The 25,083-nt window shown below is 40.2% G+C and overlaps 1 protein-coding gene across 1 annotated transcript; it reads left to right on the top strand.

Moving 5' to 3' along the window:
* Window positions 1-15,492: 15,492 nt before the first annotated feature.
* Window positions 15,493-17,252, top strand: LOC128318108 (Fc receptor-like protein 3). The gene is made up of 2 exons (XM_053233248.1): window positions 15,493-15,803; window positions 16,903-17,252. The coding sequence occupies exons 1-2, from the start codon at window positions 15,641-15,643 to the stop codon at window positions 17,250-17,252; spliced, it is 513 nt and encodes a 170-aa protein (XP_053089223.1). The 5' UTR covers window positions 15,493-15,640.
* Window positions 17,253-25,083: the final 7,831 nt, after the last annotated feature.

Below are 25,083 nucleotides of genomic sequence, written 5' to 3'. Positions count from 1 at the left end.
AGGATACTTAAGGCCAGGCTTTGACATAATCTTTTGTCACGCCTTTGTAGAGGAGTGACTGGTATTGTATGTCAGAGCTTTATCAGAGGTAAGGTTAAAAGAATAAAAGAAAAGGAAAATGAGAATTTCAGCAAATCAGAAAAGAAAGAAAGCAGAGGAAAGAAGTGACTAGAGAGACTGCACCAATCACACCCCAACCCTTTCCCTTAACCTTTATTTCACCAATATATAAACTCTGCTTGCCCAGTTATTTATAAACAAGCAGGGGTTTTCACTCTGCAATTGGGTCCACACTGAACCGTCCTGTAACAGTTACCATATCATTTGTGTATGAGATTTTAAATCTCAGGTCTCTTGTAAAGAACAGCTGGCTGTTAGATGTCATAAGCTTGTGTTATGAAGGCAACTGAAGTGATATTCAGAAAGAAAACTCGCTCTGGACTCAACTAAAGCTCCACATGCTCCATCCCCAACTCAGCTCCTGCTCCTCTGCGCTTACATTTATCATGTCAGCAGTAACAAAAATGAATTCAGTAACATAGCTTCATACTGACAGTTACTGACAAAGTGTCACGAGTCCCTTTTGGACCCCTTCCTTAGACAGTGTGTGCTATAGCGGGCATTACAGACAGTGTGCTTTTTATGTGCTTTTGCTTTGCTGTGTAGATTACACACATGGATTATAACTAGAAACAAAAATATTACATTCAAACCTTATTGTGCAATCTAGGCCCTTTTTATTCCTTGTTCACCATTAGGCATGCACACTGTAAATCAGCAGCAGAAAAAATAAAACATTTACCATACATTATTTATTTAGATGCAATTTTGGGGAAAGAAGAAAAAAAAACAGCCAGATCCATAAATATTTGGACATTGACCAATTTGTGTGATGCTGTGAGTAAAATTTCTCTGTGTGTCTTCAGCAACATGGACAGTTGAAAACTGGAAAAAGAGCAGGTGATTTTTTTTAAATCTTCAGCTGTCCTGTGTCGGTGAGTCTGTGCCCATGATAGCCTCAGATTGCTGTTGTTGGCTGAGAGGAGTGGAACCTGATGTGGTCTTCTGCTGTTGTAGCCCAGCGTCCTTTCAGCACCGCGTTTGTGTTGGACAGCCGGAGTGCGCGTGGCTGTGGGGCGGAGCGACCTAACTCAGCACGGCTGGCGGCCAATGAGTGGCGCGGCTCCTCTTCACCCTCCCGGAGAAGACGAGGAGCTATAAAAGGAGCTCGCGGCCACTCTAGCGCTGGAAACGTAAGTGAAAAATCATTACCTCAATAATCTTTGTTTCTGTGTGTTCACTTCCCACATTGTCCTCCTAAACGCAGATACAAATGTTAGCCAAAGCGAGAAAGTCTGAGCCGATTTAATGTATTCTCACAGTTTCACTTCCCCCATCCTCTTCCTGCACCGTAAGTTTCACTTTCACTTTTAAGGATAATAAAGAGCATGAGAACACTCTCCGCACTTACTGCCTCTGGGTGTGTGTGTGTGTGTGTGTGTGTGTGCAGCCTTCTACGGTCCCGCAGTGTCACACCCATCCACATAAGGTTCGATATTTTGTGCTTGTTGAGATGCTTTTCTGCTCACCACAGTTGTAAAGAGTGCTTATTTGAGTTACTAGATCCTTCATAGCAGCTCGAACAAATCAGGCCATTTTCCTCTGACCTCTAATCAACAGAACTGCTGCTTACTCAGTGGTTTTTGTTTTTCTCACCATTCTGTGTAAACTCTAGAGACTGTTGTGTGTGAAATTCCCAGGAGATCAGCAGTTTCTGAAATACTCAAACCAGCCCTTCTGGTACCAATATCCATGCCATGATCAAAGTCACAGAGATCCCACTTTTTCTTCATCCTGCTGTTTGATGTGAACATTAACTGAAGCTCTTGACCTGTAGCTGCATGATTCTTTTGCATTGTGCTGCTGCCACATGATTGGCTGATTAGATACCTGCATGAATGTGTTTATCGCTATTGTGTTCATTAACAAATGCAACTTAACACACTAGCTAGCTAGCTAAGGGTGGAAAATGTAAATAACTTGATGTTTATCAAAACCGTGTTAAATATCATCTCGATAACACACTGCATTTTTTACTCTATAATGGGAAAAGCCTCTGGTTATGGAGTTAGATGTCATTTTAAAAGATTAAAACTTGAATGAGAGAATTCAAAATACAGGTGTGTACAGACTGTTCTCAATGTACATGATAAGATATAATGTACGGTGATAAGATATATTTTAATCAGTTCTGTTTAAATCTATAACAATGTGGAGAAGGTCAGGATTAAAATTATACTGCAGTTACCACTAGAGGGAGTCAAAGGCATTTTAGTTTCACTTTTCAATCACTGGCCACCACATGTTGAGTTACTGCAGCCTTCCTGTCAGCTCCAACCAGTCTGGCCATTCTCCTCTGACCTCTCTCATCAGCAAGCTGTTTCTTTTTGTCTTTTTGTTTGTGTAATCTATATAGACTGTTGTGTGTGAAAATTCCAGGAGATTTCTGAAATTCAACTTGCTGCATGAGGTTATGAATTGTGCTGCTGCCACATGATTGGCTGATTGGATAATTGCATGAATGAGCAGATGTATAGGTGTTCCTAATAAAGTGGACACTGAGAATATAACGTATCTATAGATATTTTGCCTATTTGCAGCCCTGTTACTCAGTGTGTTATTTTTTAATACAAATGATTTTAATCCTAGTAAAGTGAAACATTATAGGTTTTACAGTGTGAGTCTTAAAACAGTCTTAATGTGAAAAAAAGGGGAACAGGAGCAACCACATCTGTTTTATACATTAAAATGTATAAGTGACAAATACATACATCCTCTCTCTCTCTCTCTCTCTCTCTCTCTCTCTCTGTGAGAGAACACAGGAAGTGGTAAGGCTTTAACACACATCTCTGCTCTGTCAGTCAGTCAGTCATTAGAGAGACAGGATGGAGCTGAGTCCACTCCCTGTGAGTAAATGTTCTCTTTGTGTCTTCATTAGAGTGAGTGGTGGGGTATAAAGTTGTTCATCTGCAGTCTGAATGTCCTGAGTGATGAGCTTATTGTGTGATTAGGACATTGTGTGTACTTCAGCATGACTGCTCAGGTGGATCAGTGTATCCATATCTGTTATGAGAAGGGTTTAGTTTGATGTGTAACTACTCTCAGTAACTATGATAGTTCAACAGGTAAGAGTACAAGTAGAGCAAGTTTAAAACACAGGGTTTAAATAATCTAATGAGTGTAAACGAGTCTGTATTGTTGGACTCTGTACCTGATCTTCTGTGTCCTGCTGTCATCTGCTGCTCAGTGACAACCTCTGTGATGAGCTTCTGGTGGTCTTTCCTGTGAATAGTATTAAAAAAAACAAGTTAGTATTAACTAGACCTACTGAGAAACTAGACCTACTGCCTTGTAATCTACATTTCTATCTTTGTTACTATTATGGTCTGTGCAGGGAAATATCTCGGGACAGCAAGTTCAATCTAATACACACTAATAACAAACTAATGTACAGCACTTCTTTTTTTTAAAATAATCACTAATCATTATTTACCTTTTTTCCTCAAAAATAAGAGCAATAACTGTGCAGAAACACACACTTCTCATTAGTCCTGTACACACACAGAGCAGTGACAGTGTTAGAGGCCTGAGAGCAGAGACCAGTTTGTGGATGTGGTTTATTTTCTATGTTAATGTAGTGGTGCAAAGTCAGCAGTGAAGAAGGGGAGGAGGTGTGAAGGTGAACGTGTGAAAGCAGTAACTAACACTTAACTTTTTAACTGTTGATATGGTGGGCAAATTTAACTCCACTGACACTCACTGAGCTCTTTTAAAGCCAAAAGTTGACCAAGCTGAAAATCACCATTTGAAGCCAGAGTCTCCACAGCAGGGGCAGTTTGTAACAAATGACTATTCAGAGTGATAAGATTTCTGAACATACCCTCACTGGCCACTTTATTAGGAACACTATACTACTATTATTGGATCACTCTTCTATTACTATTACTGGGTATATTATTACTACATTATTACTATAATAGGATTACAAATGTACTGCAGTTACAGTAGCGTGCATCAAAGACATTTTAGTTTCTCTTTTCAACTGCAGGCTGCCACCAATCTGGCCACACTTCTCTGCCCTCTCTTTCCACACTGCAGAAAATGTCATGCATGAAAAATCACACTAAACTAGAAGTTACACATATCCATCCCCTCCAGCTTTAAAACACAGGGTTTAAATAATCTAGCGAGTGTAAACGCGTCTGTATTGTTGGAATCTATAGCTGATCTTCTGTGTCCTGCTGTCATCTGCTGCTCAGTGACAACCTCTCATGATCATGTGATCTGCTAAAAGAAAATGACTGAATGGTCTCTGTACTTTCACCAGTGGAAGTTATGGTTGTGATAAACCAAAATGTCTTTAGCTGCTCTGTGTCACATAATGAAGGCATAGAGGGAGGCAAGTGCAGATTCAAGTTTAATAAAGACGAAAACAAAAAACAAAACAAGAACTAAGAACTCGCGGAAAAATACAAGTACGAAGAAACATAACCATGAGACATGAAAGCATAACGAGACAAAGAAAGACAAATGTGAGAAAAAAGTGCTGTGCCAAACAGGATTTAAATACCAGCGCTAATTAAGCAAAAACATGAATCAAGTGTAACCAGTCATGTGACATGATCATGTGCAGTGCCCTAGCTCATGGGAATTGTAGTCTAATGCTAGTTTCAGCATATCCATGACAGAATCCCCATAATGCGCAGCTCCTGGAGGATGAAAAAAGTTCAGGTGGAGGTCCTGGACACCCAGACCAGATGTTGCTTAGCTGATCAAAGTTATTTTGAGCACTACCACTCATGGGGCCGGAAGGAAGTGTGATGTTCTCCCTCTGGTACAGAGGTGAGGAGGTCTCCTCCGCACAGCTGAGGGGTGGTGCAATGTCCCAGGACGAGCATGATCGTGGAGCGTCAGCCACTGCTCAGCCAGTGGGGGGAGCTACATTCTCTGTGAGACCAGAGGAGGGAATCAAAGTTCTCCGCAAGGCCAGGAGGGAGCGACGTTCTCTGCGAGGACAAGGAGGGGAGTGACATTCTCCGCGAGGCCTGGGGGGAGGGGGCGGGCGATGTCCTCATCTGAGTATGGAGGCGGAACGACGTCCTCAGCAGAGGAGGATGGTGGAGCAACATCCTCAGCCAAGCAAGGGAGCAGGGCGATGTCCTCAGTTGGGCAGGCAGACTGAGCAAGTCAAGTCAAGTGGAGTTTATTGTCATTTCAACCATATACAGCCAGTTAGAACATAGTGAAACAAAACAATGTTTCTCCAGGACCAAGGTGATACATAAGACAAACACAGAACAACACAGAACTGCAAGAGACTACATAAATTTATACATAAAGTGCACAAGTGCAAGCATGTGCAGACAGCACAAGACAGTACAATGACTACTGGGATAGACAATGGACACAGTAAGTCGCTAGTGCAGCGCTGACCAGTACGCAGTTCTGTTTAAAAGTCAATCCAGTGAGAATAATGCAAAGAGTACAATATAAGTTGCTGAAATAGTGTAAACATAAGAAGTAGCAGTCTATGTACAGTATAATAAATATCGTAGCAGCATAATGTAACATCCGAGCAACGTCCGAAGTGGGGCAGGGAGGGTGGGAGATGGTTTTGATTGAGTCAGGAATCCCCAGTTCGAAAAAATGTTCTGAAGGGGCGTATGGCGTTGAGCCATTCCTGAGTGGCCTTTACCCTCGTACCTTTCCCCTGGTGCTCGCACAGCAGACGGGTCCTCTCCAAGAACTCTTCCTGAACAGTGAAAAAAATCCACTGCATCGATTTGTAGGTCTTGTGTTGTCTTGTAATGAAGGCTTAGACAGATCAAATGCAAATTCACATTTAATAAAAACAAAAACAAAGCACAAAACAAAGAAACATAACCATGAGACATGAAAGCATGACAAGACAAAGAAAGACAAACACAAGACAAAAGTGCTGTGCTAAACATGACTTAAATACCAGTGCTAATTAACCAAAAATGTGAATCAGATGCAACCAGTCATGTGATGTGATAATGTGCAGTGCCGTGGCTGATGGGAATCGTAGTCTAATGCTAGTTCTGGCATTTTCATGACACTGTGGTGAGCCTCTGGTGGTCTTTTCTGTGCACCGAAAGGTTTCAAAAAACCATGTTAACATTAACTAGACTGAGAAAAGGACTAATAACCTACATTTCCATTTTTAGTAGTATTATGGTCTGTGCAGGGAAACATTTCAGTACATTAAGTTCACTCTAATACATATTAATACCAAACTAATGCCCATGGCTGTTTTTTTTAAATAATGAGTAATCATTATTTACCTTTATTGTCAAAAACAAGAGCAGAAATTGTGCAGAAACAAACACTTCTCATTAGTCCTGTACGCACACAGAGAAGTGACAGTGTTAGAGGCCTGAGAGCAGAGGCCAGGTCGCGGATATGGTTTATTTTCTATTTTAATGTAGTGGTGCAAATTCAGCAGTGAAGAAGGGGAGGAGGTGTGAAGGTGAACGTGTGAAAGCAGTAACTAACACTTAACTTTTTAACTGTTGATATGGTGGGCAAATTTAACTCCACTGACACTCAATGAGCTCTTTTAAAGCCAAAAGTTGGCCAAGCTGAAATTATTTAGGAAATTTCTCCTTCGTGGTCCTGGCTTCAGATGGACAGGACTGTACCAAAAGAGGAGAGAAATGGGGGAGGGGAACCACTTCTAAATGAGAAAATGGACCAAATAAATCTTACCCCAACAAGAGTGTACAGAACTTTAATAAAATTAAATGCTTTACACAAAATAGCCTGGTCAGTGAACAAATGAAAAGGTACGATAAATAAATCTCTGCCTCTTTTAAATTCTATTAAGTGAAAGTTCACTGCTTTAACATCATCAAAATAAAACAGATGTATACAGACTGTTCTCAGTGTACACTAGCAGACTGAAAAGTGATAAGAGTATACACTTTACATATGAAGATACATATGTCCATCCTCCCTCTCTCTCTCTCTCTCTCTCTCTCTCTCTCTCTCTCTCTGTCTGTCTGTAAGAACACAGGAAGTGGTAAGGCTTTAACACACTCCTCTGCACTGTCAGTCAGTCAGTCATTAGAGTGACAGGATGGAGCTCAGTCCACTCCCTGTGATGCTTTGTGAGTAAATGTTCTCTTTGTGTCTTCATTAGAGTGAGTGGTGGGGTATAAAGTTGTTCATCTGCAGTCTGAATGTCCTGAGTGATGAGCTTATTGTGTGATTAGGACATTGTGTGTACTTCAGCATGACTGCTCAGGTGGATCAGTGTATCCATATCTGTTATGAGAAGAGTTTAAAACACAGGGATTAATTAATCTAATGAGTGTAAACGAGTCTGTATTGTTGGAATCTGTAGCTGATCTTCTGTGTCCTGCTGTCATCTGCTGCTCAGAGACAACCTCTCATGATCATTTGATCTGCTAAGAAAATGACTGGATGGTGTTTGTACTTTCACTAATGGAAGTCATGGTTGTGACAAACTGAAATGTCTTTAGCTGCTGTGGTGAGACTCTGGTGGTCTTTTCTGAGCACAGAAAGGTTTTAACAAAACCATGTTAGCATTAACTAGACTTACTGAGAAAATGCCTTATAACCTACATTTCCATTTTTGTTACTATTATGATCTGTGCAGAGAAACATCTCAGTACAGCAAGTTCACTCTAATACACACTGATAACAAACTAATGCACAGCGCTTTTTTAAAAAATAATCACTAATCATTACTTACTGACCTGTGTTAAAAATAAGAGCAATAACTGTGCAGAAACAAACACTTCTCATTAGTCCTGTACACACACAGAGCAGTGACAGTGTTAGAGGCCTGAGAGCAGAGACCAGGTCGCGGACGTGGTTTATTTTCTATTTAATATTGTGGTGCAAATTCAGCAGTGAAGAAGGGGAGGAGGTCTGAATTTGGACATGTGTAAGCAGTACTTAACTTTTAAAATTTTAAATGTTGATGTGGTGGGCAAATTTAACTCCACTGACACTCATTGAGCTCTTTTAAAGCCAAAAGTTGGCCAAGCTGAAAATCACAGTTTGAAGCCAGAGTCTCCACAGCAGGGCCAGTTGGAGACAAAATGACTATTCAGAGTGATAAGATTTCTGAACATACCCTCACTGACCACTTTATTAGGAATAATATACTTTTACTGGAACACTCTTCTAATACTTTTACTGAGTATATTATACCATTGCTATACTATTACTATACCATCCCCCACCCCATTTCGAGAGGTGTTGGAAGCGGTATATAAACAGTTCTGTTTAAATCTATTACAATGTGGATAAGGTCAGGATTTAAAATGTTCTGCAGTTACCAGTAGACTGTGTCAAAGTCATTTTATAATAATAATATCTGCTGCGTATTTGGTTACTCTGTGCAGTAAAGTGAAACTAACACCTTAATCAGCAGAACAGTGACCTTTGTATAAGTTACTTTGGTTTTTATTTATTTATTATTAAGAAAGCTTAAAATGTACTACTTACAGATGGTTGTTTAGATTTCCTGAATAAGATTTAATCTTAATCCCATATTTATATCTTTTTCTGCTTCTGTTTCCTTTTAGTGGTGATTTCACTCATACCAGTGGCCCATGCTCAAGGTGAATTATGTATAATTTATCCTTTATATTGTGTGCATATTTGATTTGTTTTGGGGCTAAGAAGTTTGTGCACTCTTTGTCAGTTTGTTCCTAGTTTATTAATGCAGTTTTTATAGTTCTAAACAAAGAACGTAACATTAATTCAGTTATTTTCATTCTTTGTTCTTGTACCATTTCTTGGTAAATTCACCCACACTGTGTGGCTCTTCATTTACTGTTTCCCTTTTTACAAGAACTACTTCCACTTAAGATAAATAGTGTTATAATATAAGAGGAGGATGACCAACAAAGGATTTGATGTGAACAAATAGTTTTATGCTTAAATAGTTTAATGCTCAGACTAACCAATATCTGTGAAACTGCTCCGGGACTTATAGAAGTAGAGTCTTGAACTGACTTGGGCTTATGATGCATATTTGAATGCTTTCCAGCATTCTGCCTCTTGCTTCTGCGTGGTGCAGCAACAGGAAGATCTACCACGCTAGGAGCTACATACAACATCTCCTCAGTTTCCAAGGACCTAGATATACCATTGACATTGTCAGAATCTACAGATTCTTTACTCAGTTCAACCTCAGTCATTGAGCCTAGGTCTTGTGGACAGGCAGATCTAGTGCCTGTGCCCAGAATTGCATTCCTATCAGACCTCTCTTCCAACAAAACGACACCCTCATCTGAATCCTCTGGCTCTACTTCACCAGAGGGTATGGATTTTTCCTCTGAGGTTTTGTGCATTCTCTTGGGTGCAGGAGTAGGAGGATTCACACAAAGTCTCATGTGAACCCTGTTAACCCAATACACTTGGCAGTCTTTTGTTCAGAATACTCCTTCGCTCTGGCATGCGCATCACTTAGACTTTGTTTGTGGACTTCTAACCAGTCAACCTTTGGTCCACTGAACCACATCCTGGTGCATACCCACCCAAAAGCATCTGTCCCTCAACAAGTGCAAGGTACGTTCAAATTCCTTGATGACCCACGGAATTATGTACACACTACAGAACTGTCTTCTTTAAGCAGGATGCTAACAAGAGCTGATAGAATTCCCTGTTTCTGACAGTCTCAATCACACGATACAGTAAACCCTTGTGCTTCCGAATACTGCTTTAATAGGGACTGAACAGGGTTTGGCAGAGCTTTCCGTTCCTTGCCAGATGATCTTCTCTTTTGTTTCCACAACCCACCAAAGACACGAAGCACAGGATCTTCTTGTTGAAAGGTACGTAGCTCATCATTTGAATATCTTGGAAAAACAGGTGTGTTCCCCTGACTCAGTTCACTATGGTCACTAGATTCAGACTCCAAAGCCAGTATTTGCCTCATTTTACAAATGTGCAGCCCAGCAGTGACCAGTGCTGGGTCCAGGGCTGTACCACGGTTAATTACATTGCAGATTGGCACAAACCCATCATACTCCGCATCCTCTGAGGCAGGCTCAGGCTCCCCTGAAAATGGCTGCCTAGAGAGTGCATCAGCTACTACATTTCGATACCCTGGACAGTACTGGACATGAAAATCAAAAACAGAAAACTGTGACATCCATCTCTGCTCTACTGCCACAAACCTGGCGGTTTGCAAATGGTACAATGGATTATTGTCAGTTATCACAGTAAACTGGGAACCCAACAAATACCCTTTGAACTTTCCAGTGATTGCCACTTGAGGGCAAGAAGCTCAAGTTTCATGCTGCTATAGTTCCTATCATTCTTTTTCTCTTAGCCGTCTAATTGCAAATGCAATCACATGCTTCATGTCTCTTTGTTGCTGATGTAAAACAACATCTAGCCCCAGGCTGTTGGCATCCATATCTACAATAAAAGGTTTTGTGAAATTTTGCAAAACATAATATAGGCACACTTGTGAGTTTATCTTTGAGTGTGTCAAAACAACTTGACAGTCTTCAGTCCAGAGACATTGCAGCAAGTCATTTGCACTGCTAGGACACCCGGCATTTAGACATGAATTTACCACATCATGCAGCGGGCCGGCTATTTTGGAAAACCCTTGAATAAATCGCCTATAGTACCCACAAAACACAAGGAACGATCGCAAATCCTTCAGATGAGTGGGAACTGGCCACTGTTCTACAACAGCTACTTTTTTAGGGTCTGTGCCGATACCCTTCACCAAGTGTGGGAACAACTACTAGACCTCCTGGCATTGGAGTATTAAAGGGCTCTAACAACATAGTTCGTCCAGTCCCGATGCCTCTATTAAACCCTTTTGCCATGACAGTCACCACTGACCCAGCAGGTATGCGCTCTGACCATTTCCTAGCTACACACGCAACCTGTTTCTTGTCAATATTACATGTCTGTGACCTCTGGAAAACATCCCTCCAATAAGAATCCAATTTTCCCTTTAATGAGGTATCAAATTCTGCATGGACCAGCTGCCAACACGGACTGATTATGTTCATGCCTATGATACATGGCACCATTTTATCCAGGCTAGAAATGTCTTTAACAACTAGGAACACACAATCCAGCATCCTGATTTCCATTGCCTCAACCTCCAGCTCTAGGTAGCCCAGATAGGGTATGTCAAGTCCATTGGCAGCAGTGAGCTTCAGCCAACCAGCTGTAGAGATCATATTGTCATCTTCACCACACAGTTACGGTAAAACTGTTCAGTTATTGTGCTCACCTGACTACCAGTGTCCAACAGACGTGGGGTAGCGACACCACAAACTGTAAGCTCAACCACAGGACAGGTACCAACAGCACGTTGCATCAACTTGTCACAAGATGGTGGTGCACTTTTTGAGTCAGTATGTCTTCCCCAAATCACTCGACTCACAACGACTTGGGGCTCCCTCTTCCCCTGAGAGTCAGAGGGTACTAGCCTGGCTGCTTTAGTGCCTTGCTTCTGAGGACAATTCTTTGCCACATATCCAGCAGTCTGACACCTGAGACATATGGGTAGCCTTTCTTCAGTGAATTTTGGCTGGGACTTAGGCCTAACAGTATTTACCCCTGTGCTACCACTCCATGCAGCAAGATTCCTCACTGCTTGGGTTAGCTCACTAATTTCTCTGCCTTGCTTGGCTACCAACTTAAGGACATCCTGTAAGGTGACATCTTTTTGGTTCTGTGCCTGGAGAGCAGAACAATGTGCTAAGCTACTACTACATTGTTACTTAACTGCTTTCATTCTTGCTGTGGACTCCTCCAGACACCACAGCTGAGCTTCATCCCGCACATCAACCATAGTACACTTAGGGTGGTCTCGTACAAATTTACAAAGTTCCCTCTTAAGGGCGGTATCCCAGACCCCCTGTATGAACTGATCCCTTAATGCCACCCTCTTATCAGCTACAGCATCCGGGGAACATTTCAGAACCAAACTGAGAGCCTGTGCCAGGGAATGGGAAAATTCTCTTATGCTTTCCCCATCTAGTTGTTTGTGACTATAGAAACTATGTAGAAGCTGAGGTATACTACACTTGTCTCTAAATGCTTCCCTGAAGGATGTAAACAGGTCCCTAACCCCATCATCAGTAGTACTGTGCAGACGTACCTCTTCCAGGGCTGCCCCCTTTAACAGAGACATGATGAAATCATGTTGGTCTTGTTTCAGACTGATGCCTAGCACACAGCACTCGTTCGACTTCCTCTATCAAATAATCAACAGATCTGCCATCTCTCTCAATTTCACCACTATATGGCGAGATGTGCCTTTCTCTAGGGACATAAACATAAGACCTCTGATTCAGTGCAGAAATGGCTGCCATCGCTTCATTATGTCTACTTTACAACTCGCTAATATGTGTTTACAAATTACTTTCAGTATGATCTCATCTGGTTCTGACATGGTGGGAACTCAAGTCCTTAAAAGTCTTTGTAGAAACTCTGAAAAGGGTGACGCTTGATGTCCTTTCAAACTGATGTAATGGTTACCATCCAGTCTCTTCTAGTCTCGTTGCTGGTGAAATCTAGCCAGGGCTCTGCGATGATCCACGATGATACACAGCTTTCCCACACAGCACCAAGTCTTCTCTCTGATTCACGTGAACTTCCAGGAGGCTCTTCACCACTACCGTATTATTTTACCCCTTTTTCTTGCACACACAAAAGGAATAACTGAACCTTCCTTTACTCACTCTGAATACCCCACTAATGGTACCAAAATTTGTGGCTGCTGGGAAAATACACACAGGACCGACAAAGACTATTTGGGGTTGTTTTGTTCCTATTTATTAATCAAGATAGTATTCCTATGAAAGGAAGGTCGGTAAAATAAAATACAGAATCAAAATGTACTCTGCTTGGCTAAACATGATCTGACTAAATAAATAAAAGAAAAGATGGTCACAGAATTTAAAGCTATCTTAATGGTGTGCAGTTTTGTTTTTTTTTAAAGAAAACTCAACTGCAAAAACAAGAGAATCAGGAGAAAACAAGTAAATAATACGGAATCGGGGAGGAAATAATACGGCAGTCACCCAATTATATTACATAGAAAATATACTGAATACCAGCTGTGTAAGAAAATATACTATTGTAATCTTTTATCAAATGTTAAATATAAATGTTTGTTTTAGACACAAAGCATATGTTAAAGCACAGTGAATCTACTGTTTATGTTGTAAAGTGAAAAGCAGCTCTGACACCTTCATCATTTCATACCAACAGCAAAACCCAAACCGACTGTGAGAGTGAATCCTCAGAGCTCCGTCTACACTGGAGACACCATCACTCTGAGCTGTGAGCTGCAGCAGTCGACTGGATGGGAGTTTCTCTGGTACAAATATAATCCTACGTTACAGATTCTGAGCAGTGAACAAGCACACACACTTAATGTGACAGTCGATAATGCAGGAGAAACAGTGTACCAGTGTCGCGCACACAGGAGAAACTATGATTACTACACAGAGCTCAGTGATCCTGTCAGGATTACAGCGAGAGGTATGTCATGATTTTTTCCCCCCTTTTCATCAATAGCTTTTCAGAAGGAGTAAGAAAAAATAATGCTTAATTTCTGCAATTCCTTGTAATTCCAGAATGTAAAGAATAATCTTAAAGTACATATGTTTTAAAAGTACTTGTCATTTGCGGCTGGTGAGATCCAATGCAAAAGTTTAAAAACATGTTGAAGTGACTTGTGGCCAAGTATGGTGACCCATACTAGGAATTTGTGCTCTGCATTTAACCCATCCAAGTGCACACACACAGTAGTGAACACACACACACCGTGAACACACACCTGGAGCAGTGGGCAGCCTTTTTCGCTGCAGCGCCCGGGGAGCAGTTTGGGGGTTCGGTGCCTTGCTCAAGGGTCTCACCTCAGTCGTGGTATTGAGGGTGGGAGAGAGCGCTGGTCATTCACTCCCCCCACCTACAATCCCTGCCGGACGCGAGACTCGAGTTATTTAACAAAGAAAAATTAAAAAAAGAAGGAAAAGCTTTACATTTAAGTTTAACACCACATCATTCAGTATTTTTCTATAACAGTCTGAGACAGAGTGTTTTATTATTTACTAAAACTTTGTTAAAAGAAGGAAAAAATACAGTACCTCTGAAACCAGAAGTCTCCAATTTGTGAGAAATGTAAGAGATTATCTTCACTTCTTCACAGTCTAAACTCAACATACTATATGGAATAGAATAATAAGTAGTTACAAATACTATATATGAAAATATCTCGTAAATACTGATAACATGGTTGCATGTGTGTAACTAAACACCTTATTCCACAAACTATTGTAAAGTCATAAGGGTTAAGCACAAATTTACTGTAATTAAAAACATAAAATAGTACACAAACCTGCCCCATGCTGTAATCTTAATTACAATTTTCCATTTCAGTTAACCTTTGAAAATTTGTACAAATTATTGTGTGTGTGAGTCACACTGAAACTGTTTTACTAATGAAGACTGGGTTTTTGTGGGGAAAATTTCATAAATATGAGTAGAAAATGTGCCTATGCAATTTAGACATATAGTTACACTCATCTAACTACACATTATTAGTATTTTATCCCTAGTTAATATTAACTAACTATTACCCACTCCTTAGGTGGTCTTTTGTAGTTAAACAGGGCTGTGTAAAATTGTAAAAGTTTATTTATTTATTTATTTTGCACAATGCTGTTCTGCTTGCTTCTACCAGTGACAGAATCACAAATGAAGAAGTGCAATGATGATCGTCAGTCCCATAAAGACTACAGGCTAGACTGTCCAGTACAGTTTAACTGGATCTAGATGTGGTGTTTTTACATTAAAACAAAACATTTCAGAGTTAATAGTAACAGATCTAAAAAAAAAAAACAGTTTATTTGTAAATTAGCTGATAAAAGCAAACTGTTGCATTCACTATTCTACTATTCTGATATCATCATTATATATCCATGACGACAAAATCATCATGACAGTTTAGATGCTCTATTATTTTTCTACAGCAAGACCTAAACCAGTGGCATCCATAAATCCTGATAATCAGGTGTTCAGTGGAGACGCCGTCACTCTGACATGTAACATACAGGATGAAAGTGTCTCTAGCTGGCAGTACAGCTGGTATAAAGATGATTCACACAGTCCTGTCAGTAGTGAACAGGTGTACAGGAACAGTGGTGTTGAAGTGACCCACACAGGTAAATACACCTGTAGAGGAGCAGAGAGAGGAGGCTCACGCTCCTCACACTTCAGTGATGCTGTTACACTGACTGTATCAGGTGAGTGTGTGAGGTTTTTTGGGGACACATGAAAATGTACAGTTAGACATTCAGGAAAAGCTTCTTACTGTGTATTAAATAAATCTGGAAAAAATATACTCTGTATTTCCTGCGTAACAGAGAGACCACAGGCAGTACTGAGTGTATCTCCACAGAGCTGGCTGACTGAAGGAGACTCAGTGACACTAAGCTGTGAGGTTACAGACTCCTCTACAGACTGGACATTCAGCTGGTACACAACTGTTCCCTACAGAGACAGCTTAACTCAAATAAAAAATAATCGTGGCTATATCATGTATGTGGAGCTCCTCTCAGACAGCAGCAGAGGATCTGGAGGCAACTACACTCTCAGTCCTGCTGCTCTGAATCACACAGGAGTTTATATGTGCAGAGGAGAGAGAGGAGAACCAGCCGTTCATACACAGTACAGCAATCCACAGCCACTATGGATCACTGGTGAGGAAAATAATCTGTTGAGTTGAAGTGTAGTATAGAAAAGTGTGAATGTAAGATCAGATTAATGCAGCATTTATTTATTAATATGTATAAGGCAGTTAAAGAGCCCTAAGTGGTAGAGGCTTATTGTCACAATTTTCCTTGTGTTCCTCTGTATTTTGTGATGTCTCTGCCCCTGGTCATTGGGTAATTTTTCTGGGTAACATACAGGACTCAGGAGATGGTTGAGGATGTATGTGCAAGAGGATTTTATTTTAAAAGCCAGAAAGGTAGAGCAGGTAAACATTACGGATGTAACTAAGTACAAATACGTTATTCAGAGTGAACAGAAAATGTGTTCTAAACAGATACAGATGCGAATAGGAGGTGCACTATTGAGGGTTTGTTTGTTTGTTTGTTTGTTTGTTTGTTTTTAGAAAGTTTTCCAAAAAGGCAAGAATATGCCCACATCTTGTTTAAATCCAAATACATATACAGATATGGCTATTTAGAGTTAAAAACAGATGCAGGTACAGACAGGAACTGACCTGTAGGTGGTGTGATAGAGCTTGACTAATACTCAGGCGACAGTGACATCTGGTGGTGAGGAGGCGTAATGTCCCCCGCTGATTGTGTGCACCTGTTCCTCACTGTAAAACATTTACTGTAATATTTACAGTAATTTACTGGTAGCAAATAGCAGTAAATAACTAAAATATATTTACTGTAAAGTATTCTAATACCTTCACAGATGATTCTTGTTATGTTTATTGTATATTTCCAGTAATATACTGTAAATTGTGCAAGTAAAATACTTGGACATATATTTGAAGTGAAGTGAAGTGAAGTGACGTGTAGCCAAGTATGGTGACCCATACTCAGAATTTGTGCTCTACATTTAACCCATCCAAGTGCACACACAGTAGTGAACACACAGCTGGAGCAGTGGGCAGCCTTTTTTGGCTGCCCCCGGGGAGCCTGGGGTTCGGTGCCATTAGGCTACAACTGCCCCATTTATAGTACAAAATTTAAAAAAAAATCAATTTACTTGTGTTCTTCCTTATTATATCGCACAATTCCTCTTTAATTTTTATTTATGTGGCTTTTTTCTGTGTTTAAGGTGAATCTCCTCCAGTATCTCTGATCATCAATCCCAGCAGAACTCAACACTTTACTAAAGACTCTCTCTCACTGAGCTGTGAGGACCAGAGAAACTCTACTGGATGGACAGTGAGACGATACACACACAGTGAGGGAGTGTTAGATTGTTCACGGTGGGGATCAGTTACAGGATCTACATGTAAAATCAGCTTCCTCTCCACATCCCACACTGGAGTTTACTGGTGTGAGTCTGAATCTGGAGAAAACAGTAATCCTGTCAACATCACAGTGCATGGTGAGTCTTCATGTAGTGTGTTTATTGGGAAAGGAAAGGGGAAATGTTTAATCACAGAATATTCAGAACTCTGAGTTTGTAAATGGGGACAACAGCAATTTTTTTTTCTTAGTACATTACCTGTAATTTCTGTAATTCTGAGTATGGATATGTGTATGCTAGTAATAAATAATGGTTTTATTAGTACCAGTAAATGAGCATGGAATCAAATCAATATTCCATATTCATATATATCTGTACTGCTGTATCCATAATTCAGTTGATTTTTTTTTCTCATGAGCTAGTGTAGGCAGTTTTCTGCAGACTTAAATGAAATACCTGCAGACTCCACAGGTTTAGAGGGTTTTAAGTTATTTACAGATAAAAGCTGGCTCTCAGTCAGAAGTGAGAAACCTTGGAAGGATTTCTCTTTATTTGATTCTCTTTTTAATAACACAGTTTATATGTACAGTGTTTAAATGCTTAAATTCTGCTCTCTTTCTCTCCTCAGTCTCAGGTTCTAGATCCGGTGGTGTAACAGTAGGAGTGGCTGTGGGTTTGGGAATTTTGTTCATCGCTTTACTGATCGTAATGATCCTGCTGTGGTCCTACAAAAGAAAAAAAGGTCTGATAACTGCTTTAGCTATATTATGTAGAATATACTCAGAGATTCTAAAAAACAAAGCAAATTTTGATGTATCACGTAATTGTGGAAAAATAACTAAAGGTTACTTGAATAACTAAGTGTTAAGTGTGAAATATTCCAAACAAGTCATTATTATGGTCTGAGATATCGTCCTGATTACAGTGTAAGAAACAGTTTAAATACAATGTAGATTATAAAATAAATAAAAAGTACCTGCACATACTAAATATAGATATACTAAATGTAATGTGGTAATTAATACATATTCATATTATTCATTAATATTATTATATTATAAACCCAAAACCTGTTGTAAAGTCATATTTCCAGCTAAATAAATCTATTTCCGAAATTATGGTGAAAGATGTTATGAAGGTTAACAACTAATTCAGTGTAAAAAAATATATGTATTTAATTTAAAGATTTTTACTTTTTTTCAGTTAATATTTTTTCAAATTCTCACAAATTATTCTGGGTGTGAGATCTGTCATACTGAACCCGGTTTAATAATGGAATCTGAAATCATTAGGTTTAGGTCAGTAGCTGAAAACTCTGTCAGGACACACACCACTTCAGGCTGGTCAGACACTGTCTCAATGACTTTATTTCTATATTTATTAGAAGAATAGAAACTTCCATCCTTCTTTGAAATTCATTGTAAAATTATCATCTCTTTAATACACAGCATGAACAGCTTTTAATAAATTCAGTTGCTTTATTTGTTTGAAATCTATTTTGTAATCTACAGTAGCATTTATAACAAATTCAGAAATCTTCATTCTGTTTTCTCTGGAAAGTGAACATATTTATGATACTGTGGATCAGGCAGATACGAGTGGAACAGGTAGCTTTATTTCCTCTTTCATTAGGAGACTTAACTATAGATTAACTCTATACAGTAAAGTACAGAAGTGTTCAGTGTTCAGGTGAAGCTGCAGCTGAGTGTGAAGCCACTTATGCACAGGTCACGAAGAAAAAGAAGACAAACAGGAACAATGGTAGAGAATTTTTAATGCTGGGACATTTAATGTATTTATTAAAAAGCAAATAATATTTGAAATCTTAAACATATTCAACAATTTGTCACATTAACTATCTGCATCCAAGTATCTGAGGTCATAAGCTGCAATATTCCTCCAGATCAGACGAGTCAGTTCCATCACAGTCTCCATTAAAAAGCCAGTGATTTGTTCTGCATAGCATTAATCATAAAGTTATCATACATTGAAAAGATGCCTCATGCTGAATGATAAAGGAAGCTGAAGAAAATAAACTCTAGAGTTTAAAAATCTACTTTAAAAAAAGAGCTAGAATTCAGTGAGGTTTTGGCAGGAGACTGATAATGACTTATGTTTATGTTTATGAGTTATGACTTATGACTGATGTATTACAAGGCTAAAGATTATTGGGATGGTTTTGTTCTCTGCTACTGCAGGTGCTGATGCTGAAGCTGGTGTTAGTGATGCAATTTATGCTAATCTTGAACTAAAACCAATGAAAAAATGAAAAGAGAATAAAAGGTAAAGCAAAATGAAGAAATTTTATTTTGTGTCATAGATCACCTGCACCCTACTCTTGTTTTACATAAATAATAAAACACACTGTTGTGCTGTTATAGGAAAATAATCAATGACAGTGTGGTTTGATGAAGCAGAGTTACTGCTTCAGAGTTCCTACCCTGAAGGTGATTATTTTCCTATTACAGCACATCCCAAAGTGTTTTACCACAGCAACTTGCCTATTTAATTCATTACAGAATGACATGTCATACTTTTCATCCGTTTATTGTTGTGAGATTTCTGCAAATGTTAGTTCCTTTTATCACTTGTGTTTCATCACGTGTAAACAGTCGTTCCTTTATCAGCTTCTCTTTTTCTCTTAAAGTGTTAAAGCTTAGAGTCCTCTGTCTTGAAGACTTTCCCATGTCAGAAAATTTCCTGTTACACAGCACTGACACTGGAGACTCCTTCCATAAATATTAAATAAACTTCTTACAGAAAAATCCACATAAACAATTACATTTTTTTTGTTAAACAACATCCCTTAATCTGTTTATTCACATAATCTATCACTTTATTTATGTAATCTGTTACTTTATTTGTGTAATCTGTTACTATAGAAGTGATATCATATTAGAACAATTGGCATTAATATAAACGTGTGATTTGCAGCTGCACTACTGTCAGAGCTGCTGTTATAGAAAATTAATCAACACCTTCTTACCAATCAGAATCCAGAATCCAACACTGCTGTGGCCTAATGTATTTTACTTGTGTATGATTTAATATCCAGATCATTTTCTATTTAATACTTTCGATGATTTGTAATTTTTCAGGAGATTAATTCAGGATATCTTGATTCCCACTAGAAAAGGCCAGTGTTTTAAAGGTGCATTGGCTAGAACTTGGCATCTAGCAGTTACAGTATCCATGTACACAAAACCCCGCCTCACAGAATCTGAAAGAGTTCATCCATGTTAGATTGGTAGCTGTCTAGATAACTTTCCATCATCTCATTCTACTTGGACAGTTATGACATAGTTAGCTATGAACATGTAAAATACTGACATGCCAAATAACTAACTGATTTCTTGCTTTGGTCACTGATTCAAAAAGTTAATTAGTTTGTAACATCAGTGATAGCAATGTGAGGAGAAATGTATTTATAAAGATATTTATTGCAATCTCTTTCTCTCTCTCTGCAGTGAGCTGTGTGTCTGTGTCCACTGATGAAGCTACAGTTATCAAACAGATCGCTGGGAAACTGTGATTTGTGTTTGTCTTCAGTTTTTCCTAAAACGCTCAGAGTAGTAAAGTCTGCTCATCCCCTTCCTGTACCCAAGAAACATTACTTCATCACCTGAAATGACTTTGTTTGTGGCTTAAACAGGTTTTTTTTTGTGCATGCATGAGGTGCAATACAAAGAGGAGGCTTACGTTAGAGAACTCGTTTTGTACTTCGGTAGTGTTTAGATAAAATATGAATAAAGATGTACAACTCTGAATGAAATGTAGGTTATTCTTGCCATATAAACAAATAAAACTTTCTTTAAAACATATGTATTTAATGATTTTCCATTCTGTTTGTTAATTTTAGACAGGTTAAGCAGTGATGTTGATGGCAGTCAGGCAAAACAGCAGATTTTCACAGATAGTCTACATTTAAAACCAAGTTATTTGTAAATATGTTTGTGTGGAATAACAGTGTTCAGTTGGGTGTTTTATAAATGAACAGTGTCATAAACAGAGCTGTGGTGTATTTTCTACTGTTATAAACGCAGTAAGTGTCTTCTGAGCTGCAGTCACTTACTGCTTTTATCACAGGAGAAACAACACCTCAGCTCTGTTTATGGCACTGTTCACTGTTCAATACCATATTTGGACAAAATCTATTCATTCATACCAAATGTACATCTGAACCAGCATGATAGATCAGGCCGGTTCTTCACATCTGGTCCTCGAGGTCCACTGTCCTGCAGAGTTTAGCTCCAACCATAATCAAACACACCTGAACAAGCTAACCAAGGTCTTCAGGATTACTAGAAAATTATAGGCAGGTAAGTTTTGAGGTTGCAGCTAAACTGTTGCACAGTCTGGCTGTGAGGGCCCGAATGCTTTGGTACCGCAGAAGGGTGAAGAGTTTATGTGAGGGGTGCGTGGGGTCATCCACAGTGCTAGTGGCTTTGTGGATGCAGCGTTTTGTGTAAGTGACTGTGATGGAGGGAACATACACCACGATGATCTTCTCAGCTGTCCTCACTATCCGCTGCAGGGTCTTGCGATCCGAGACGGTGCAATTCCTAAACCAGGCAGTGATGCAGCTGCTCAGGATGCTCTCGATAGTTCCTCTGTAGAAATGGTGAGGATGGGGGGTGGTAGATGGGCTTTCCTAAGTCTTCACAGGAAGTAGAGACGCTGCTGGGCTTTCTTTATTATGGAGTTGGTGTTGAGGGACCAGGTGAGGTCCTCCACCAGGTGAACACCAAGAAATTTGGTCCTCCTGACGATCTCCATGGAGGAGCCGCCAATGTTCAGTGGAGAGTGGTCACTCTGTGCTCTCCTGAAGTCAACAACCATCTCTTTAGATTTGTCCATGTTCAGAGACAGGTTGTTGGCTCTGCACCAGTCTGTTAGCCGCCACACTTCCTCTCTGTATGCTGACTCATCGCTCTTGCTGATGAGACCCACCACGGTCATGTCATCGGCAAACTTGATGATGTGATTCGAGCTATGCATTGCTACACATTCTTGAGTCGGCAGAGTGAACAGCAGTGGACTGAGCACACAGCCCCGGGGGGCCCCAGTGCTCAGTGTGGTGGTGTTGGAGGTGCTGTTACAGATCTGGACTGACTGTGGTCTCCCAGTCAAGAAGTCCAGGATCCAGTTGCAGAGGGAGGTGTTCAGCAGGTTCAGCTTGTGGTTGAGCAGGTTCAACTCCAGGTTCGGGTGTCCAGCAGGTTCAGCTTTTTAATCAGGTGCTGAGGAATGATTGTGTTGAATGCTGAACTGAAGTCTATGAACAGCATTCGAACATATGTGTCTTTTTGTCCTGGTGGGTGAGGGCTAGATGGAGTGTGGTGGTGATGGCGTCATCCATTGATTGTTTGGGACGGTATGCGAATTGCAGGGGATCCAGTGAGGGGGGCAGCAGGGTCTTGATGTGCCTCATGAGGAGCCACTTGAAGCACTTCATGATGATGCGTGTGAGTGCCACGGGAGGGTAGTCATTGATGCAGGACACTGGAGACTTCTTCGGCATGGGGACGATGGTGGTGGCCTTGAAGCACGTTGGAAGGCATTGTTGAAATCTCCGGCAACAATAAACAGTCCGTCAGGGTGTGAATTCTGCAGTTCACTAATAGCCCCATACAGGTCACAGAGTGCCTCCTTAGCGTTACCACTGGGGGGAATGTATATTCCGATTATAAGGACAGTGGTGAATTCCCTTGGTAAATAAAATGGTCTGCTTCTAACAGTCACAAACTCCACCAGCGATGAGCAATAGCTAGAAACTACTACCGAGTTTGTGCGCTATTCTGTGTTGATGTAAACACACAAGCCACCGCCGCGAGCCTTACCACACAGAGCTGTGTTTCTGTCGGTGCGAAACGAGGCTAGCCCATCTAGCTGAATGGCGGCGTCCGGAACTCTGTCCCTGAGCCATGTCTCAGTGAAAACAAAGACGCAGCAGTCTCTAAACTCATGCTCGTAATTTGCTGGAGTTGGATGTAGTCCAATTTATTGTCCAGGGAGCAGACATTGGAGAGCAGGATGGACGGCAGTGCCGGCAGGCAAGGGTTTGTTTTTAGCCTAGCACAGACTCCGGCCCTGTTTCCGCACTTCTGCTTTCTCACACACCGCTTACGGTGTCCCCTCCCCTGGCCACCGGCATCAGGCTGGGGGCTGGAGGTCTGGTCCCCGCAGCAAGACGAGATCGCATAGCAGATCATCGTGCAGGTCAGTTGTTGCCTGACTTTTGTAGCTTATTAGTGTCTGGTGATGGTATACACAAACACCGATCACTCCGATGTCCAGGTGCCATTGAAAAGTCAGGCTAAAAACAAAAATATCACCATTTTAGATCCGGGCGGCCGCTGCGTGCTACTGCCACACCGCCATCTTGGATGTATATTTGAGAGATTCTATCGATCATAAATTGTAATTTCCAACCTCTGACCAGGAAAAGCCATAGAAAACACCCCATCAACTTGAAATTACTACTTTTGAACCCGTGGTAGTCTTGTGAAATAATAAAGTGTTGTCTTAAAAGCAGAAACTCGATCCTGCAGTATTATTCAGTGTAAGTAGAGGATCTCACTGCAGTAAAGTTTAGGAGTAAATGAAGAATCAAACTGAAGTGTTATTACTCTTACTGCATGTCTACACACTGGTACACTGATGTACAGGACTAACATAACACTGAAAATGTCTAAAACACAAACACAAGAAATTAACATTACAGCAGTGACAGTGATTCACACAATCAAAAGATACTTATAAAGTGAATTACAAGGTTTCACTCTAAATTCCTGCTAAATAACTTCCTTATAAGTGCATTTCTTCCCAGTCCTGGCAGAGGGATTAAGATAGTCAGGATTAGAAGTTTGTAAATCAAGCTTGTATCTAAATCATTGTTGTATATGAGCACTAACACAGTCTACACAACTGGGGAGACTTTTTGGTAGGTGTCTGCAGTGAGGAACATCACACACTTCTTCCAAGGGAAAATTGTAGCAGAAAAATAGTTTTATGCATATTTTACTGTATAAATAAACATTTATTCCCTTTTATTACTGTAAGAGGCTGCGCTACACCACCAGCAGCCAACAGAGGGCAGCAGTGGAGCACAGTGAGAGCAGCCATTCAGAAGAACTCAGTTACCCAGAATTCTCCAGGCTGATTAACCTGGATTAACTGCACCTGCCAGGCAGGATATTAAGGCCAGCCTTTGACATAGTCCTTTGTCACACCTTTGCAGAGGAGTGACCAGTATAGCATGTCAGTGCTTTACTTAAAGTAAGATTAAAAGGGTAAAATAAAAATAAGAATTTAAAAGAATTTTAAAAAAGAAAGAAAGCAGAGGAAAGAAGTGACTAGAGAGATTGCACCAATCATGCCCCAAACCCTGCCCTTAACCTTTATTTCACCAATATATAAACCCTGCTTGCCCAGTTATTTATAAACAAGCAGGGGTTTTCACTCTGCAATTGGGTCCACACTGAACTGTCCTGTAACAGTTACCATATCATTTGTGTATGAGATTTTAAAACTCGGGTCTCTTGTAAAGAACAGCTGGCTGTTAGATGTCATAAGCTTGTGTTATGAAGGCAACTGTAGTGATATTCAGTGAGAAAACTCGCTCTGGACTCAACTAAAGCTCGACATGCTCCACCCCCAACTCAGCTCCTGCTCCTCTGCACTTACATTTATCATGTCAGCAGTAACAAAAATGAATTCAGTAACATAGCTTCATACTGACAGTTACTGACAAAGTGTCACGAGTCCCTTTTGGACCCCTTCCTTAGACAGTGTGTGCTATAGCGGGCATTACAGACAATGTGCTTTTTATGTGCTTTTGCTTTGCTGTGCAGATTACACACATGGATTATAACTAGAAGCACAAAAATATTACATTCAAACCTTATTGTGCAATCTAGGCCCTTTTTATTCCTTGTTCACCATTAGGCATGCACACTGTAAATCAGCAGCAGAAAAAAGAAAACATTTATCATACATTATTTATTTAGATGCAATTTTGGGGAAAGAAAAAAAAACAGCGAG

This window comes from Pangasianodon hypophthalmus, chromosome 4, assembly GCF_027358585.1.
Source record: "Pangasianodon hypophthalmus isolate fPanHyp1 chromosome 4, fPanHyp1.pri, whole genome shotgun sequence".
In the NCBI taxonomy this organism is placed as follows: Eukaryota; Metazoa; Chordata; class Actinopteri; order Siluriformes; family Pangasiidae; genus Pangasianodon; species Pangasianodon hypophthalmus.
This window is presented reverse-complemented; position numbering and strand designations above follow the sequence as displayed.

Excerpts from the sequence above, each read along its gene's own strand:
- LOC128318108 (XM_053233248.1), top strand. The coding sequence starts at position 15,641 with ATGTATGTGGAGCTCCTCTCAGACAGCAGCAGAGGATCTGGAGGCAAC. Across the intron at positions 15,804-16,902 it reads ACAGCCACTATGGATCACTG|GTGAATCTCCTCCAGTATCT; the intron begins GTGAGGAAAATA and ends TCTGTGTTTAAG.